Raw genomic sequence first — 20,743 nt, 5'->3', positions numbered from 1 at the left:
AGTCTGCCTGCCTGCCTGACTTGCACAAGGCACTAATGCTTCCCTCCATGGCTGCGATGCCCCCTGGGACCACCCGAGCTGGGTGCCTGCATGTGGGTGCTGCCTGGTGTGTGTATGTGTGGGTGGGGGTGCCGCTGCTGTGGAGGGAAACACCCGGCCCCCCACCCCTGCAGCCCAGGGACTGCTCTGCCTGCTGGCAGCTCCCCTCCCCAGAGAGGCCGGTAAGTCAGTGGGGTGTGTGCATGACGCCGGGGTTTAATCAGCCCTAAATTGAAGTGTTGTTGTTTAAAAAACACTGTTTCAATTTAGGGCCCCTGTTTTGTCTACACATGCCCTTAGGCTGTTTACTCTAAACACGATATAGTTTTAAATCCTCCCTGTCTGGAAGCAGAAAGTGCTCTAGAAGAGCAGCTTCCTTCCATCTAATTTTCCTGTTTATCTCTCATCCTTATAATTGAATCTAACTCCTTCCTTGACTTTGAGCATGTGAGGGAACTACTCTGGGTACTAAGATTCCTGTAAATAAAGCAGGCATCACTTCCTTTTCTAAAGAGAAGTGGGATGTGATGGAATTGTCTTCATGATGAACAGTTGGATCCCAAGTGGTCTGTTCATCCAATTGCGCTCTACTCCTTCAACACATAACTCAGCTACAATATTGTTCCTATTCTATAGATATATCACCTATGTAGTGCACTGCATGGGGAGAAGATAAACCTCAGATAAGAACAAAAAATAATAAAAATAGAAATCCAAAATTGGGGTAGGGAGCATGAAGGAAAGAGAGAAAACAAGACAGTCAGGGGAAAAGGAGACAGAAAAATATGTGTTGTGGGGAGGTATTGGAGAGAGAGAGAGAGAGAGAGAGAATGGTCACAGAAGTGTAGACAAAGGATCTGTACCAGGGCAGGGTGGTAGGAAGTGGAGTAAGATGGTCTAAACACTAAATAACTGATCTGTTTAAAAGTTGCCATTCTTGCTGTGAACCTTGAAAGCCAACAAGCTTTGGTTCTGTTTATGAATGGGTAAGGCAATTCTGGAATCGCATGAACTCTGAAATGAAAGTCTTTCCCAGTTCCCAAAGTGTGTATGTCTGGGACCTAACAGCATGGGTGGCCAAGTGGACCTTAATTCATGTGGAGAAGCATTAAGAAAAATGGGCTTCTAAGTTACACGTGACTTAAAAGCAGTCAGATTTAAGCAATGACTCCATAATATGTTTTATTAATTTAATGCTTACTGGTTTTAATGTGGTTTAAGTTTCTGGGTTCTGTGTTAATGCCAAACAAAAACCATTAGAACTGATCTTTTAGGATCCTCTTATTTCACATTCTCTTAAATGTTGAAGGAAAAATTCCTTCAGTTTTTTCAAGGGTCATATGCAAAACACATTTTTGTTGGTCTTTTTGCTTATTGTTCTTTCTTTATATTTTTTGCATTGTTCTTGCTTAACATCTTGATGTTTATGAATGACATGTTATAAATGATCAATATAAAAATCCTTAAGAAGTAGGTGACTAGAATTGACTGTGCTAGCAATCAATCTGGCTTATTTGTTTTTGTTACTATTTTTTTTAGGAATGCTGTCTTTGTAATTTGAGAGGTGGCGCACTCAAGCAAACTACAGACAAGAAGTAAGTAGTGGATATATAGAGGCCAATCTAATTAATTTTATACTCTGTTACCATGCCCACTCCCATACAAAGAAAGATTCCACATGTAATTATTTCAAAATGTCCTTTTAAGTTGAATTATTGCAGGATAAGTGTAACTCCCCTTGAAAACACTATATTGTGCCACTGGCACTTTGTGAACATACTCAGTGTGCTAAAAAATAAAAATCGTTTTATTATTTGCATGTGCTTACCTATTCCAAATTCCATTCTGCTGGTCACTGTATAAAGCAAGCAAATGAAAGCTCATTTGTCATTGTTTGCATTGGCAAGCCTTATTGTACAGGGAAGTGTACTTTCTTCTTTAGTTGTGGAATTTTATGATTCTAGTATTTAACACAGTACTTCTGAACTTTTTTTCAGACACAGGCATTTACTGTATTGTTCTGCTGATAAGTTGATGTTTTTTCCTCAAAAAGAACCATAAAAATCACGTTCAACTTATATGCAGGGATGACCTAGGATCAGGCCAACGTATTAAAGAATTAATCAAACTGAATCTTATTAAAATGGTCCTGGGTCTTGAAGTAGTTAGTTTTATTGTATTTCCATTTGATAATCACGACATCAGATCAATAATAACAGATGTTTATTCTTCATTATGTTGATAAAATCAAGGGCAGGATATTATTAAATATCTTTAGAAGATGAAATGTGAAAAGGATTTCTTCAAGTCCAGCTGTAGAACAAGCTCCTATGTGTATTGCATCTTTGCTTGGAAACCTTTCCTTTAACTATACCAATATATTATGGACCTTTTTTCATTAAGCTTTGAATCACCAAAAGTGAATCTAGCTTGGTGATATAAATTCATCAAGCCCAAACTTCCTTTCAGTGTTTCCCTGCAGTAGTGTTTTGACCAATGATCTGCAGTTAGTTACGTGTTATATGGATGAATGGAACCTTTTCACTTGTGAACTTCTGACAGTGATTTTACTTTCCAAATACATTGGTACACTTCTATAAAACATTGAATTAAATAAATAAATATATATGTATACGTATCTCCCACACATCATATAAAACTAATAACATGCAATTTAGATTCAGTCTAAACCATGTATCAACATGTTTGTTTTCTGTTTACCTTTTACTAAGCTGCACAAATGATTAAACAGAGATCCTCCCCGTCCCCTCCCCCCCAAAAAAACCAAAACCCCCAAAAACAAAAGGCAAGACAGTGCCACCTGACTAAAATGCAGCATGCCTGCTCTGGGTAGATCCCATGCAGCGTGTTTTGAAACACCTTGTATATTGCTTTTATGTACATTTTCTTAAAGATAGAAACACATCATCTGCTGGTAGTTTCAATGTGCATATTACAAAGGGTGACTTTTGGTTCGAAGTCTGCAGCTTTATTTTTATGCCCTGTTGTTGGCTTCTGTTACAGAGTTAGGGAATGGTGACTCTGTACAAGAAACCTCAACTACTGTATAATAAATTACACTTGCTATGCCCCTTTGACTCCCTCTCTTGCACTTGATCCAGAGTGTCATGCATTTGGACACTATCCACCCCTTCAAACTTCTAAGCATTTTCAAATCAGCCTGCCACAAATATGTTTTCTTTTTTTTTTACCAAGTTGTAGGATCCCTCCTTACACTTAATGATGAGATCATAATTAAGGGTAGGAAGGGAGGTCCAGGATGGACCTAATTTGCAACAGATTTAAGACCTAATGATCTCTGAGTGCTGGGAGGTTGAGAACTTGACTGTTCAGGAGAGCTGATAACTCCTTTGTCAAGTCTGATACAGGCCTTGCTTCAAATCTTGGTAGTCTGAGATACCAGATAAATCTTGTGCTAATGATTTATAGAAAAGCTTTATAATTACAACACTTCTGTGCCCTCCCCCCCCGACTCGCTGTTAGACAGTTGGTGTGAAGGTTATCTGGCTTTACTGGCATGCATTTATAAAAAGACTGTATGAATTAAAAGAAAGATTAAGTGCATCTAAAACAATATTTCTGTAAATTGTAACATGGAGAAAATATTCTCCATAAGAGTCTGATGTGGCATAAAGTCTTTATAGGCACTCATTTACAATGACCTGCATAACTCATGAATGGCTGTCATTTTGGAGTACTGTTCCCATATCTCACTTTTGCCTATAAAACTTTTATACCACACTGCACCAGCACACATTGTTCCTGTATATCACCATAGCTTTTTCTAAATAGTTTTCTCAAATTTGAATGGCTGAAATGGTATTGCACTGTACTGCAGCAAAGAAGAAGAGATTCTGTTGTGCTGCTCCTCCTGAAAAATGTGCTAGCCCCCATTCCTGCCTCCTCTGGACCTACTGAGATCCTCATTTTCTGCACATCTCAGGAAATATTCAAAAACTGGCACTGCTTTAACGGGCCTAGTGGGATAGCAACAAAGGATGCATAGAGCAAATATTAAGAGTTAGAGTCAAATTGTTCACCCTCCTTCAAGTCTTAGGTTCATTACCATCATTTCTCCTGTCCCCCTTGGATAACTTAGGAGTCTCACTGAGACATTTGCTAAGCTTCAGTTGACCCCTTAGTCCTCCTCAACAAAGCTGTACTCTCAACTTTCATTTTAGCTTAACAAAGGGTTATATGGGGAGAGTATCTATATTGCAATCCAGTACTTCGAGTTTGTGGCAGTAAATCATACTAGTAGCTAATATAAACAAATAGAGCATATGGTATTTTACCAGAAGACTTCTGAAGTTGCTGTAAAGTAGGTTTAGGTTGATTTCTTAGTTATATGCAGCATTGATCCTAGGTGTCCTCAATTGCCTTCATCACTTGCAAGGAATCCAGTTCACAGGTGGCACTATGAACATTGCTAGGAGAACTGAGCATCTTTTGCACTGTTATGTCAAATTCTGAAAGGGTAATAAGGCTGTTTCATTCTGCTCTGACTCTATGCCCCTTTTTCTGGCAGCACAAATTGCTGTTAGTGTAACTGGTTGCTACATTTTGGCAGCTGAGTGCATGAAAGTGAATATGTGGCTAATTTAAAAGTACCTGCTATGATCTGATTAGCATTAGTCCAGAAAGCTGCAGGTTAGACGATGCATTGCTTACAAATGGAAGATAGCGACCATATGTGCAAATATTGTTGGCACCACTACAAAAAACCTTTGCAGTTTATAAATAAAGTATAAATGGCACTTTTCAAAATTTAACCTGAAGGGGTATTTACAACAGGCAGTGTTAACATAAGGATTTCTCTGTAAGATTGAAACAGAACATTTCTGTCAAATATTTCCCAATCTAGACTGATGATTCTTATTCAAGAACATTTCTTTTTGCAATATATATGTAAGTATTATCTGAATGGCAGGAATTGGACACAATATTGCCATCAGTTTTGTAGGACACTTCATTTAGTATATTGTGCAGATCTTTTCTTCTCTGATATTTATTGAATTTTCAGATAATTTTCTAATACTGCATAAAAATAAATTTTAAATATAAACACTATTTCTTGATCTTGGATTTAAAAAGGAATTTGATGGAAGAAAGATTGGGTAGTTGATACTTCAGTTTCATTTGAGGCATGGAATCTTTTTAACTATATCATCTTTGTAAATATTTTTGATGTCACTGACCTACCACTTTTCACAGGTGGGCACATGTGATGTGTGCAATTGCAATTCCTGAAGTCAGATTTCGAAATGTCACAGAACGGACACCTATAGATACTAGTAGAATACCTTTGCAGAGATTAAAATTGGTGAGTAATAAGGCTGAATTAATTACATTTATAGGTATTGTGCTGTTTTGAAATGTGTACAAAATTCTATGTATAGTTAATAGTAACTATTGCACACTTTTATTTCAGGGAAAGAATAAATAATCAAAATGTTAGTTAAACTGAAATTTCTCATACGTAATAGTGGGTTAGATATTTTCATTCATTGGCATTGTTTTGGTTTATGGTCTTGGGTAAACAACTTTTGCTCTAGGATAAAAAAGGGTGAAACAATGAGTAGTTTCAATCACTAAGCTAAAACTATTGGGGCTGCTCATTGAGGATCCAGCTGAAACCCAAATAAACCAGCATATCTCAGAATTTGTACGATTTTTTTCATTTTTTGCCTTAAGGGAACCTTTTATGGAGTTAAAATGATAAAAGACCTGATATTTTTACCATCTGGGAATTGAAAAATGTGCACCGATCAAATCGCATGTTATATTGAGCTAATAAATAGCTCCCCAAGGCATTGTGAAAAAGGCAAGAAACAAACACAAATGCTTCAACTACAAATACTAGGACCCACGTATAGCCCCCATATAACCCTGTCATCACACATTTGCCCTGGATTAGTGAGAAACATGTAAAAGCTTATGTCAAAGAGAATATTCCCTGCTGAGTTAGACCTAAATTGCTTAATTTGCCAGACTGTACTTCAATGTGACATCGTCTTCCTCTGACAAAAGGAAAATGATCCCCTTCCCAATATTTTAAAAATATTTGGAAAATAACCCTATTTCTTCTCTTTGCCTACTCCATAAGTAATTGGAGGAAAGATTGCTGATGTACTTAACCTGAAGATAATCTTTAATTGCTCCAGTTTTGTGAACTATTCTTCTTTTAATTTATCTGCTATGCTTTATATTTTATAACCATTGGAGTTGACCTCAAATTCTTGATCTGAAAATACCAGTTTTGGAAGTACTAACTATAAATAAGATGATCTTCAATTTTGATGCCTCCAAATAGTTACTTACATTATGACAGTAACCTAGTTGGTAATTGTTAATCCAGTAGTTATTTTCAAGGTATTGTGGAATTGAAATGTGAATTTGCCTCCTGTGACTTGAACAATAACAGAATAGTAAGAGCCTTCTGGAAGAGGGCTTGAATGAATTTTAAGTTAATGAGCTATTAATTTATTAATGTAGTTATTGTTTTAAGAGTCAAAATGCATGGACTTTTAGTGAAGTTACATGATACGCAAAGTTGTAGGCCATCCACTGGCTGTCATTTATCTGCAGATCACTGATAGTCTTAAACACCTTTCTATCACTGGAAGCTTTTTCTTTCGTTTCGTTTGTTTTTCTCCTTTGATTTACATATGGTTTAGTACATTTCTCTCAAATTGTAAAAACTCTCTTAAATATTTTCATAGTATGAAGCCACCAGTTTCCATTAGGCTATGTGTATATTGCTGGTGCTTCTCCCGATGAATTGCTGAATGTTTAGATGCATTATCCTGCCTTCCTTGGTGCTTTTTTTTTTTTTTTTTATTTTTAAGTGAAGGGGCTGCATTACGGATGTTATACCATATTTACTGAAACCCAAGATGACCCTGAATTTCAGACAACCCCCCAGTAATTAGATCTTATACGTGGAGAGTTTATAAATTTACACATTTTCCATGTATAGAATCTAATCGTTGGAGGATCACCTTAAAATGCATCCCCATCACCACTGCAGTGGGAAAAACAGTGGTTGGGGACCCATGTCAGACAATGGCTATCAGGTGTTGGGGGGAGCAATGAGGGACAGGCAATATGGGGAAAACAGCTTGGCCTCTGATTCCTCACTTATCCTTCCTTGTGCCTGCCTCCCCCTGCCTGCCTGCTCTGCTCCCCCACAGCCTTGGATTCCATCCTCTTAAGCCTCTGTCATCTTCCTGCCCCTTCCTTTCCCTCCTCCCCCTCTTCCTACCTCTGCCTATGTACCTTTTCTCTTGGGATGGAGCCTGCCAGTGCCAATCTAGCCTGGGGCTGCCTTATACTTTATTCTAAGATGTGAGGCTTTCCCCCACCATGTTAAATGAGAGGAAAAAACATCATCTTGGAATCAAGTAAATACAGTAATAAAGAAATTCAGATGAATAAAATGAAGGTGGAACCATGACACATCATAGTGCCATAAATGTACTACTGCAGACAGTTTACTTTATTGTAATCTCAGTTGAGAAAATTAAACCTTGCTTTTCCCAGCCTGGGTTAATTGCATTCAATTTACAATGAGTGACAATTGTTCTTACATCTCATTAGTAAATCTAATGCAGGTTCATCATGAGGTTCAACCTTCCTAAAAGGTTTTATAATGATTTAATATCTGTAGCCAATACACTGCTGCTACTTGAGAGATCAGCAAGCAACAGAAGAAATGGGCAAAGTTCTCTTAACTTCAGCAGCCTGCTAATGCTTTAAAAATGAAGAACACTATTACAAAACTCAACTGTTTTATTTACTTTTTAGCATACTCATATTCATAGGAATTTTCCATATTAGCTGACAAAACTATAATTTTTGCCTTGTATTGCTTTGGTAAAAAATTATTTTCAGAGGTTTCTGTTCAGTGCCAGGGGGACAGCGTTTTTAAAAAGATCAGACGTTGCCATGATCAAGCTATTTTATCATGTTGTCCCTTGAAATCCAAGTAGAGGGAACGCATTTAACTGCCAGCTAATTCCTTGTATCTCCTGGCTTCTACTTACAACATTCAGATTTTTATCAAAGGGTGAATTGTGCAAATAATGTCCAGGAGATTGTCATGATAGCTTTTCATTAGACAAAATAAATAAAGATAATGGAAGAAGGACCTTGCAAAGAGACCCTCCTTGTTTGAGTAGTCACATGCTGCCATAGGCAATCTTCAAAAAGTGTCTCAACACCCATCTTGCTGGGGTCATCTGATCCCAGCAGTCTTTCCTGCCCAAGTGCAGAGGGGCTGGAGCCAATGATTTGTAAGGTCCCTTCCATCCCTAACAGCTATGAAACAGCATGTCAGTAGAGACGTAATAGTGGACTATGAAAAATTACAACCTTGCAGTAGAAGACCGGGTTGAGTTGTTTCAAGTGAAAAGATTTCTTAGTCTGAGCAAGGCAGTTGGATCCTGCAGATAAAAGACTGAGGTTATGAATTGTCATAAAGAGATTCAGGTCTGATAGAGCTGTCTAGCAAATTTGGCATGCTATTTTTTTTTTTAAATGGTTGGGGTAGGCATCATACCAAAAAATGGAAGTTAAGAAATGCAAAGAAAAGTATTTCCTTCTATTCTGGAGGGTTCACTTGAAGTAAAAACAAACAATACTCCACCTCCCTGCAAAAAAAACCCCAAAAGATGTACCTTTTATGTAATGCAAACCTTCTCAGACCTTTGAGTACATGAGATGATTCTGGTTAGTTTTAATTATAAGAAAGGAATCATGGAAAATAATGATAGAAACTAGGTAAAAACAAACAGAACCAGTTGAGAGTAGAGTTCCACCTCTTATTTCCAAAGATCTGCAGTGTGAGTTGACATTCCTTCTTTGCACTATCCACCAATATCAAAGCATATAAGAAGTCAGTGTTTGCCATTTAACAAATTAAACAACATCTGTGCGAAAGTGGTTGACTCTTTATTATTCAGCTAGTATATATATGGATTGGTGTTAGATAGCTTTTAGCTCACAAGGCATTGTGGGTCAGAATCAATGTTTTTTATATCAGTCTTCATATCATGTAATATATACCAGTACGGTATACATTCATTCCTTCCCAAACAAATCAGTGTTTGTATTATGTTTACAGTATTATTTTGCACAACTGCTTTCTATTTGCACATTAATGGGTTCATCTAGCCAATTTATGTAATTGGTTTTAGATTTTATATAATGTCAAAATGCCTTTATATTACTTTGCCTCACATTTAATATGTTGTTTATTCCATATAATTTCTATGTTGCTTAAAATTTACATGCCATGCTAAAATGTTCATTATAAAATAATGTTGTCAATCAAACCACAATAATAAAATACATTATATGCTGTTGAATAATAGGATGATGCTGTGTTCACCAACAGTAAATATGTTTGAATGATAGGGGCTAGGAATAATAGTTTGCACATTCAGTGTTATATTGTGGGTCTGATTCCACAGTCATACCAATCTTATGTTGTTGCAACTCATTGACTTCAGTAAAGGTACCACTGGTTTTGAATAGAATGAGAATAGAATGGAATTAGTCCCTTCTGTTTTGTTATTGCTGCTGCTGCTGCTGTTGGGGGAGAGGTTTTATTTTCCCCATAAGGTTTAGGTTTTGCAGCTGTTCATAGGGTTTAAAATACCCTTCCTAAAACAGTGGTAAACTAGGAAGAAGTTTTAAATCAAAATTTTGTGGAAGAGTGGAGCTTGTAGTGTTTTTTCTTATGTTTGCAAACTTGAGCAAAAATAGTTACTGAAGGTCTCGTCTTGGAACATAGGGTGTGTAGACACAAACATGGGGTGCAGACAAACAGTTGAACTGTTTCAATAGTGTCACTGATTGGGAACTGGTTCGTAATTGTCCCTGGAGAGAAGTGTGCACACATATGCGGCTAAGAGTTCTAAGTAGAACCCTCATCTTTTAGGGATGGCACTGCTGCCAAAATGCCACCAAGCGGTGGTAGAGTACCCAAATTATCCTGCCTTCCAGGGGTCAGTGCCCATAGGTTTCTCTAGGATTCCTCTAGAGAGGGTGGAAGACCTGGATTAGGGTATGGGGTTGGAGTGGAGGGGCTGCCAGATTCTGGGGGAGTGTATGGACTTGTAGTTTCCAGGGGGCAGGGTGTTCTTCCTTCCCACCCCCTCCTCAAGAGCTCCCAGGATTTTCCAGTGGTGCAAGTACCTTGCATTACCAGCAAAAGATGCAGAGATTGTAGACGTGTGTGCAGGGTGCAGCGTGCAGGGCAGGGCTTGGTTGCAAGAGTGCAGCACAGGGGGGGAGGAACAATTAACAGTTAGTGGGGTAATTTACTTCACATTACACATGGAATTGACAGCCATTCTGTTCTAAGTGCCCACTATGCAATTGCAATTGCTCTGCTTCCCTCCCTGTCCCCAAACATTTGACTGGAATTTATGGTTACAGGCAACCACCCACCCACCATAAGCAGGGGGCTACAAAGCCCTTTGCCCAAACCTAGCAACCCTCCACCCCTAATGAGCCTGGGACCCATGCTCAGGTTCTTTAGCAGGGAAGTGAAACTGTTACAGAGGCTTTCTACTTCCCTGCCCCTGAGGGGACTGTGGTTTCTTTAGGCCAGGGGTAAGCAATGTGTTTTAGTCGGAGTGCCGAAAATCCCCACAAAGCCTTCCTTGGAAGGTGCCAGAGTGCCGGCATGCCAGAAAAGCAAAATGAGGGCAGGGGCGTACATGGCAGGATGCCCTGTGTGTGTCCCCTGCCCCCCAGCCCAGGCTCTGTTGCTGGCAGCAGCTACCCAGAGCCGGGGAGGCTCCAAACAGCTGTGCCAGGCTCTGGGGCCCAGGCATCAGCTCTGTACTGGCATGTGTACCCACATGTCAGCAGGCAGTGGGGGAGGGGCCTGAGGCAGCGCAACCCCAGTCTCTCCCGTGCTCTTGGCACAGAGCTGGTGACTGGACTCTGGAGCCCGGTGCAGCTGTTTGTAGCCAGTCTGGGCTCTGGGCCTCTGCAGCAAGGAGCAGGGAGGCTGCAAACAGCTGTGCTGGGCTCCACAGCCCTGGCATCAGCTCCGTGCTGGCGGCAACTGCACGTGCACCTTGGGGTGGGCTGTGCTGCCCTGCTGTCTGCCCCGAGGTGCACGCACAGTTGCCGCCAGCATGGAGCTGATGCCGGAGCTGTGGAGCCCGACGCAGCTGTTTGCAGCCTGCCCGCTGCTTGCTGCAGCTGCCCAGAGCCCAGGCTGGCTACAAACAGCTGCACTGGGCTCCAGAGCCCAGTCACCAGCTCTGTGCCAGGAGTGGGGGAGAGACCGGGGTTGCACTGCCTCAGGCCCCTCCCCCATTGCCTGCTCTGATACATAGGTGCACGTACCGGTACGGAGCTGATTCCTGGGCTCCGGAGCCCAGCATAGCTGTTTGGAGCCTCCCGGCTGCAGCTAGCCCCGGCTCTGGGTAGCTGCTGCCAGCCAGAGTCCAGGCTGCTCCCAGCAGGCAGCTGGGATGCTGTAAGCCCTGCTGGGAGCAGCCTGGGCTCCAGCAGCTACCCGGAGATGGGGCTGGCCATGGTGTGCCAAGCAAAATGGCCTTGCGTGCCATGCTTGGCACGCGTGCCGGGGGTTGCCAACCCCTGCTTTAGGCAATAGGTCTTCAGGCAGTAGAGTCTTGGATGCATCCCAGAGTAGCCTCATTGCCCTGCACATATTTATAGGGTTGAGAAGTGGTACAGTTTGGGATGCTTGAAGAACTGACTAGACAGTAGGCATGGAATAGTCTGTGTCCACAAATAATGTTGGATCAATTCAAGGAGATCTAGCTCAAACTAATACTTGATTTTCCTGGTGTGCTTTTGAAACATTTCAGGAAGTTTGAACTAGTCTAAAATGGCCTGTGCACCAACACCCTTGGGGTTTAAAATGTATTTTGAATATTCCAAGCCTGACATCTGTCTACACCTATAATGGCTAGGACTGTGCCTTGTATTCTAGATACAAATCTATGCTATAAATGGTGAAGACCTGCATCATACTATGGTTACCATATGTCCAGGTTTTCCCAGACAGGGAAAACCTGGCTCCTGTCCAGGTCGGTTTTTAAAATGGGAGCAAATGTCCGGGTTTTTGGTCTTCCTCTGTTTTCCTGGGAATTAGCAGCTTGGGACTGCTTGGGGCTGGGAGCAGCGGGCAAGGTGATTGGCTGTTGGGAGTCCCATGCTCTGTGCACAGGCCCTGACAAACTCCCAGATAAGAGGCACAGAGTTTGTGCAGTGCACGTGTGCGTGGGAGCTGGAGGGGCAGAGGCTGTAGGTCAGGAGTGAGGGGCACTGGCAGGGCTGGAGGGACAGGGGCTGCAGATCGGGAGTGAGGGGCACTGGCAGGGCTGGGAGGGGCAGGGGCTTAGTGAGGGGAAGAGGCAGGGCATGGGTATTTCACTGCCCCCCCCATAATCATATACTCTTCCTCCCTTTTCACCCCTTCTTTCACCCACCATAGGTGTCTTCTTTTTTGATATTGGAAATACGGTAACTCAGGAAAATAAAAGGCCTGCCAGGGTTCCTTATCATGCAGTAGTTCAGTAGCTATTCTGTTCCCAAAGCTAATGTAATTTGTATTCCTCTCCATAGACAGACCCAACTGTGGTTTCACATTCTGTCTTCCTTGTGTCACTCACTTCAAAGTATCCAGAGGGCCTAGTCTTATGAAGCCCTTGAAGTCAGGTGAACAGAAGCTGAAGTTGTGCTGTCTTTGTAAGCATGTAAGGATGTGAATACCCTCACCTTCTTTCATGTAGGAATGGGAACAGGGACAGCCTTGCCCAGTGTACATAAAGACAAGTGTTTTAACGACTAAAGGACCCTTTCAAGTTACAGCTTTTGATTTTTGTAAACTATCCTGAGAAAAAACAGTCTAGTTACTACTCGGGTGTTGCTGGTAGCAGTTAAAGCTGTGTGAGGCTCATAATAAAACTGTCAAAACATTCCCTTGTCATAGGTTTTATTACAAAATCCAAAACTTTAATATTACTACTTAGTTATAGAACAGACTGTTTTGCAAGGGTACTTTGCAAGGGTTTAGAAGGGATGGTCTCTGCTCCAGTGATTTCACAGTCTAAGGACAAATGAGTAGGCAATGGTAATGGGAAAGGCAGCTGAAATGCTATTTATATGCTAGTGAACTTGATTCACTCTAGGTAACAGCAGAAATGAAACTTTAAGAGGGATTAAATAGTATAACCCTTCTGGATGAACTCAGGGTTACATGAATAAAGTACAGTGGAGAATGGTTAGGATTTGAAAGATGGTGAGACAGGATTGGGAGCATTGGTGGAAAGGTTTGGACAATATGAAGTTTGTTATGGACAGAAGAGGCTGATTTCTGCTAAGTTCTGAAGGGTGTGACTGCTTGCATTGGTTAGTGAGCTGGAGTGAAAGAAAAGTTTATAATAGAATTAGGCCAGGCGCAAGGCAAGCACAATTTAATGGCATCTGATGATTACAAGTCAAAAGCTGATAGAATGTTGAGGTTTTAGCTGAGCTTAGTCTTGGTTTTGGTTCCATTTCAGCCCAAATATATCAGTGAAAGTGTTTTCCTTGGCTGTTTAGTTTTATGCAGCTCTGGTTGATAGAAAGCAGATTGTGAATTCCAGACTCCATTGAAGCTAATAGTAAAACTCCGCTTACTTCAGTGGAACCAGCAATTCTCTCAGAGTACATAAATATACCCTGTAATTTCAGACCAACATTATTACTCAGTTCCAGTCCTGAACAGTTCTAGTTCTAGTCCATGGCCACATTGTATAATAAAATGAAGAAATCTCTGGAGATCTGAAGCCAAATTTGACTTCTCAAAAAGTGCTGCAACTTCCACGGGTTTCCAGAGATTAGCCAGCAAATATATGCTGGCAGGGATATCTGGGCCTGATTCCAATTTACAGTTAGGCCTCTTTACACCATGATAGCTGTGATTTTAAGTCACAGGCACATAAACAAGTTACCATAAGGCAAAAAAGGCCTGGAATGTATATAGTGTCTTACTTTACAGTAACAGCCTTTGGACGTGCTCTTACTTGAAGTAAATTGAAGCCAACCCACATTGCTCCTCTTGGGTTAGTAGTAAAGTACTGCAGATTAGCTTCATTTACCTGAGGTCAGATTACGTATCTGGGGAGTTACTGCAAAGTAGTTAATGCACGGTAATCCCAGCCCTCATTTACCTCACAGTAACTTGTTCATGAGCGTGTGCTCTGAGAGACACAGGCCCAGTGTGTTTAAATGTTTCTTCTGACATAAAAATAACAGTTAAAATGTAATCAATATCTGTCCTTTACTAAACACATGCATTTAAACTGTCATCTTTAAAATAATTCTTGGATGATTGATGTATCAATTCAATAGCAAGATGCATGATCTAACTTAGATAATATCAGTGCTATAACATGCTTCAGTATTACAAACTGACTTTTGTCATTGTAGGCAGTTGTTGGAATGCTGTACTGAAACGTATATAATGTGCTTTTGTTTCTTTATTGGTAGAGCTTCCTATTATTTTTACATTTGAAATCCTATTTCTCCAACAAAATAGAGGTAGAAAATGAGTTTTGGAATAGCTGAAGTTGCCCTCGGGCTTTTGATGACCTCAAATTTGTATTTGACAAGTGAACCGAATATAAGCACAAGTGTACTCTGAGTGAGGAACATTATTTTGAAAAGAAATTTACACTGCAATGATGACTGATCTACAAGCCTTTCAGAATCTGGCTGAGGCCATAATGTTTTGTTTAGAAGCCTATACACTTTAAAATTTGCACCTGAAGGCAAATAATAGTGAGCTTGAAAGCCAAAGATTATAGTTTTGAAAGGTACATCAATTCTGAAAATAGAGAGGTTTCACTGTGGTATGCCAACTGAAGAGTGGAATGGAGGGAAAAAAATGAGAGAGCGCTTTTAAAAGAATGGGCAAGTATTCTCTTGCCTATCTTTCTAGTTTAATAAAAAAAATCCTAAAATTAGAATTAAATACATTTGCAGGCATTGCTTATCTTCTGTGTTGTAATTTTGCAATAACAGTCATTTGTTAACCTATAGTGGAATTGTAGAACCACTGCAGCTGTATTTCTGTAAGAGTAGAGAAATGCTTGACAGTGATGTATACCACCATTATTATGCATTTCTGGCAAGGTAAAGAAGTATTGATTACCTTTCAGCATTTCTAAAAATATTGCTAGAAGGACAATCGAGAAAACTCATTATGTTATTCATAAACTTATGCATTAACTAGTTCATTTGCACACACATTTAAGGAGAAAGAACGAAAACTAGAGAGAGACTCAAGTTTGTTTGATTTATATTTCCAAATTATTTAACTTTATTATTGAATCAACTTTAAATAGCACAGTCACTTACTTTTTCCCCCAATTAAAACAATGTAAAACTAAAGATGATACAATAATTGATTAAAGTACTACAATTTATAATGCCAGTTAAAAATGTACTGACTCATTAAAATCATGTACAAAACACAATTTAGAGTACATACTTATGTTACTATCTTTGTAAGATTTTTAATAAGTATGGTATAAAAAAAGTACATTACCAGCTGTATAGTCCTTACTGTCAGAATGATTTGCTACAATGAATAGATCCTATTGCAAACTGTCAAATTTGTATATTGCTGTAATACTGAGCCATAAAATCTTTTGAATAAAATGGAAAATGTTAGATGGGCCTGACTAAAAATAATATTTTTGAAGACTAGCAATATCTGTAAGAGTGAAAGCAGAATGCTCATAAAGTTAACTAGTTACTCTAAATTCTCCTTTCCACAGATGAAAAATCATGTTTGCAAAATTAAATTGATTTTTACTTTTAACCATCCTTTGAAATTATTTTAGATCCTGAATTACCAAAGATTATTTGAGGCAAGAATGGAGTACATCTGTTGGAAGTAGGAATTGGTATTTTGGTTTGTGTGTCTGGATACAAATAAATTACCATTAGTAAAACAATATGATTGAGAAACCTAACTCAAATTAAAGTTTCTCACCAAACTTTCTCTTGAGCATGTGGCACTTATCTCTTGATTAACAGTATTAATTTAGATTAATTTAGATTAATACTAAATGGCAGGTGACTGAATTAGCATTGTTGGAACACCCTTAACATTTCCAGACTTCTGAGTGATTACTTACAGGGCATTTTTCATTTTATTGGCAATCCTGTTTGTTAAGATTATTAGTGGTATTAATTAGTAGTAATACCACTAATAATAGTTCAGTTTTAAGTGGGGGAAAAAAAGCAAGTGTGACCCCACAAAGTCTGATGTCCTTAGCAGTGGATTTTGTGAATTTCTCCATCTGGACACCATCAGATTGATAACACCTGAATCCATCACAGATCGGTTAAACCCAACCATCTTGAAAGGACTGATATCAACTGAATGAAAGCATTCTGTTTCAGCCCCAAACATCATTAGTGTCTGAACCGTGTATGGTAGTGGTTCAGGCCCATATGTCGGTAATGGCTGGCTAGCAGGCTGGATTCAGACAGCAGAACCATATGATCCAGTCTGTGGATGTGGGGCTTCAGTGGCATTTGGCAGTGTGGGGTAGTTATTTTCCAGTGCCTCCATGGGGAAGGCACCTGCCAATCCATCCGCCTTTGACTTGGACTGGATCATTGTCCTGTGGCCTAAAAAGGTTGCCAACTGCTGATTATATGGCTTCATGGGAATTTTAGTTCTGAGTCTACCATTTTCTGGTGTAGAATCTATTGTCTTGTTGGGATCCATCTTCCAAGATGCACAGTAGTCTGCTTATGGGTCTGAGCCACGTTGGTGCCTCAAGCAGATGCAGTGATTAATGCTGAGCAAAAAAGAAATGAAACGTTTAATTTCTAATCAACAAAATGAAATGGTTTAGGGGATGGGGAATGAGTTTGGGGCCATGTGAGAACATGGGGCGGTTGTGGGACAGGGTGCTCGTGTGGTGCATGGTGCTGCAGTGGGGTGCCAGCATAGATTTGCAGCACAGTGGTTGGGGGTGAGGAGAAAGTGGGGATCTTCACAGCATGCCGTATGGCTACCAGCCCCTTGGAAATTGTACAACGCTGTTATAAATAATTTCTGAATCTTCAGTGTTCCAAACAGCTGCCTTTGAATCAGGATGAAATATTTGTGTAACTATCTTAATTTAAAATGTCAAAAGCTTCAGTACTACTAGATTCATTTACTTTAGATTCAGTGTAATTCTTAAGTTTCAGTCCAATCTACAGTTGCTCAGGTTCTGTATTTACAAATGACTTGTGGACTTAACATTCTACCCAAAATCATTGAAATTTTTGTAGCAAATTTTCTAATTGGAGCAGTGAGGCAGTAGATAAATGGGGACAGGATTTGGAGCTAACATCCCAAGCTAGCCTTGGTTTTGCTCTTGATTGATTGCATGATTTTAGGTAAGTTACTTTATTTGTGTACCTCAGTATTGCCAACCATACCACTATCTGTGGTGGCACTATGGATAACTCTCCCCTGAACAATGCAGAATAATAAAACCTGAGCAGTGAGGGGGACTGCACTAAGTCCCCCTCTACATGTGCGGCTAAAGGTGTGATTAAATCTAATGCATGATTAACACAATTGTGCCTCTTGCCATACCACATGTGCATGGCAGGAGGCGTGATTGTGGGATTGTGCATTAGATCCAATTGCATCTTATTGCCAGTATAGGGCGAGCCTGATCTTAGCAAGAAGCAGGCACCCATAGTTGGGAGCCCACTTTGTTGAGGGGGTTCCCAGCTGCAGGGACTGTAAGCACCTGGGACCAAGAGTCCCCACAGCTGATAGGACTCTGGGGCTTCATGCACCCCCAATTCTTAGGAATCATGGCAGCAGCAACCCCCAGAGTTTGGGGGTTTCAAGCTAGGGATGGTGCACCCCTGTGGCTGGGAGCCCTGTCAGCTGATGGGGCTCCCAGCCACAGGGGAGACCTTGCTACATGTAGAAATGTATTTATTTAGTGATGCAATTTCGGCATATTGTTTCAGCCATCTTAAGGCAATGTCATCACCAGTGTGAAGAGCTTGAAGGCCAGTAGGTAGCATTGTGAATGGACACAAGTCAGTAATATGGGACATGGGGCTTCCAGCAAATTCAAGCTGGATAGCAACCAGCTATATAGTTAGTACCACATTTTTTAGTTCTAATTTTATTGCTGGTTGGAGCTTTTTATTGTGTGTAACTTTGCATGTGTAGCTGGTCTCAAGGTAACTGTACAATTAACCGGTTAATTGTGCGATACCTGTAATGTGTTGGTGGTTGGAGGGTGATGGGGCAGCTAACACAGCTATACTGTTTCTGGTTCCCTAGCTAGTTTATTTGCAACTAACTAAGGTGTCTATCCAGAGCTCGGCACTGTGAAGTGTAGAGAAGCTGTAGGGTTTTGTAAGTGTTACTTAGTTAATATCTGTGTAGTACTTTGAAAAAGCAATACACTGTAGAAGTGCTAATGATCATTATAACTGTTAGACGCTGTTGTGATGAGTGCTATGTAAAATGATCAGATAGTTAGCTTGGGGTTGTTTATGTCCCAATAACTTAAAATAAGTGAATTATGTTAGTTTCAAACTTACATATAAAATCTTTCAGTTGAAATTGCAGTGATCACTGGGTTCAATAAATGTGGGGATATGTGAATGAGAAGAAGTAAGAAGTGCTGTTTGTGGAGCAGCAGGTAAGCCTCTGCAGTCCTTTAGTCTCTGTAACTGACCTGAGGGACTCCCTCCCTACTGGCAACCTCCATAGCCTTCCAAAGAAGGGAGCATCTCCAAATTACAGCTTCCATCACTATGTCTTCCTTCTTAACAATAAGTACAGAAACCAATTAACACCCATCTACAGAGGAGAAGCTATTAGCACTCATTCTGGAGTGAGTCTTTACCACTTACTTACCTATTCTCCCTGTTCTGCAGCTCTCTTAGCAAGTCTATAAGTCTTTCAAGAGGGATCACTTCCTTCTCAGACCAGTGAAATATCAGATCCTGTTTCTGATTTTTTTTTTGTGGGAAGCATTTCCTTCAAATGTTGATAGACATGAGTCCTTCTACTGGGATTTGGGTAACTTGTACTTTTGGCAGCTGTGCTTCTGCACATAGCACAAAGTTCATTAGTCACAGAGTGCTGAGGCTGCTTTCTTCTTTCTGCCTGATGGTATTTGCATTTGTGGTCTCAGGTACATTTCTTCCCCTAAGGACGTGGTTATTTCTTGTGTTCTGTAACAGTGTTTATTTTCCTAAGGAGAATTGTACAGGTTTGGGCTGTGACAGCCAAGAGGATTGTTAGGAGCTATGAACGTTGTGTGTGTTTTCTTGTACAGCAAGCTAGATTCAGTTTCTCACTAGCTACCAGACCCAAAGGCCAGGTACACACATTACACTTTTACGGTTATAAGTGATTGGAAACTGGTCTATATCCATAACAGAACAGAAGTTTGGGACACGAAACTGGTCTATACTCGTAACAGAACTGAAGTTTGGCACACGTAGACTGGTTTAAGAATGGCGGAACCCAGGCTAAGATTTGCTCACCCAGTCAAAGGGCGAATATGGGTTCTGTTTGCTACCAATCTAAACTACACCTCTTACAGAAAACCATGTAACGTAGATCAGTTCCTCCTTGGGCTTTTTGAAAGTCTATATCTAGCCAGAGTTGGTGTCACCTCCCTTGCTACTGCTATAAAAGGGAGTTTGTATACTCTATTTTTATACTGGCTTTTAGCGATGCCTCTCCCTTCCACCTGTATATTTGTTTCTGAATAGCCAGTTATTTTAATGCTTGTTGGACTCAATTTTGGTCTCAGTTTTTACTTTTCTGTATTCGTGCTCTGGAAGAATATTAGCCTGAGCTTCAGTGTCCAATTTAAAGGAAACGATCATGGCTTGCATGTCCACTAGCAAAGTCCCATTCTTCTCATTAAATTTACCTGATTCTACTACAGCTATATAAAATTCTTCTGATATGCTGTCAACCATATGCACTTGAGGCTTCCGTGTCTGGGGTCTGTAGCACCTGGCAAAATTATTCCTCTTGTTGCAGTTAAAATAGAGCTTTCCAAATACAGCAGTGTTTGGGGTCATATTCCCTTCCATACTTATGGCGTAATTCGGGGTTCATTCTCTCTCCCATATCCCTTATGTTGCTTTTTCTCGCTACATTCTTTTGTGTTTACTGCATAGACAACCCTTTTTGGTGTATTAGTTCTGCTGCTCGTGCCTTCACAGTTTCTGCTGCCTTGAACCTTTGGATGGTCTTTTGTAGGAACAAGTCTCCCTCATGCTACAGGCTTTCTTGTAATATGGTATCTAAAATGCCACAAACAATCCTGTCTCTAATCAGAGATTCTGTCAAGTTTCCAAAAGCACAGTTCTTACTCAGCCTCTTTAATTCAGTAACATATTGATCTGCACTTTGTTCTCTTGTTTGTCTGCACATAAATCTGTGTCTTTCAAGGGTCTCATTCTTTTTTGGCATGTAGTATTTCTCAAATGAGGACAGCATTACACTTAACTGCATATTTGGCATTCTCCAAAGGTAAAAGTATTATAAACAGCCAGGGTGTCCACTCCTACAATATGCAGAAATATGCAAGATGATTTGACTTTTTTGTTTTTCTTTTGTATACTTCTGCTAGTACTGCTCAAG

At 40.2% G+C, this 20,743-nt stretch overlaps 1 protein-coding gene across 2 annotated transcripts in view; it reads left to right on the top strand.

Annotated features, from left to right (window-relative positions):
• The window catches only part of KDM4C (lysine demethylase 4C), a 532,790-nt gene that overhangs the window by 352,796 nt on the left and 159,251 nt on the right, over positions 1 to 20,743 (top strand). For both annotated transcript variants that reach the window (XM_019517600.1, XM_019517601.1), the window contains exons 16-17: positions 1,579 to 1,634; positions 5,275 to 5,383. In XM_019517600.1, coding sequence (XP_019373145.1) covers positions 1,579 to 1,634; positions 5,275 to 5,383 — 165 coding nt within the window. The remainder of the gene's footprint in view (positions 1 to 1,578; positions 1,635 to 5,274; positions 5,384 to 20,743) is intronic.

This window comes from Gavialis gangeticus, unplaced genomic scaffold, assembly GCF_001723915.1.
Source record: "Gavialis gangeticus isolate Ggan-Ray unplaced genomic scaffold, GavGan_comp1, whole genome shotgun sequence".
NCBI classification, from domain to species: Eukaryota; Metazoa; Chordata; order Crocodylia; family Gavialidae; genus Gavialis; species Gavialis gangeticus.
The sequence above is the reverse complement of the archived record's forward strand: the minus strand, read 5'-3'. Positions and strand labels throughout refer to the sequence as shown.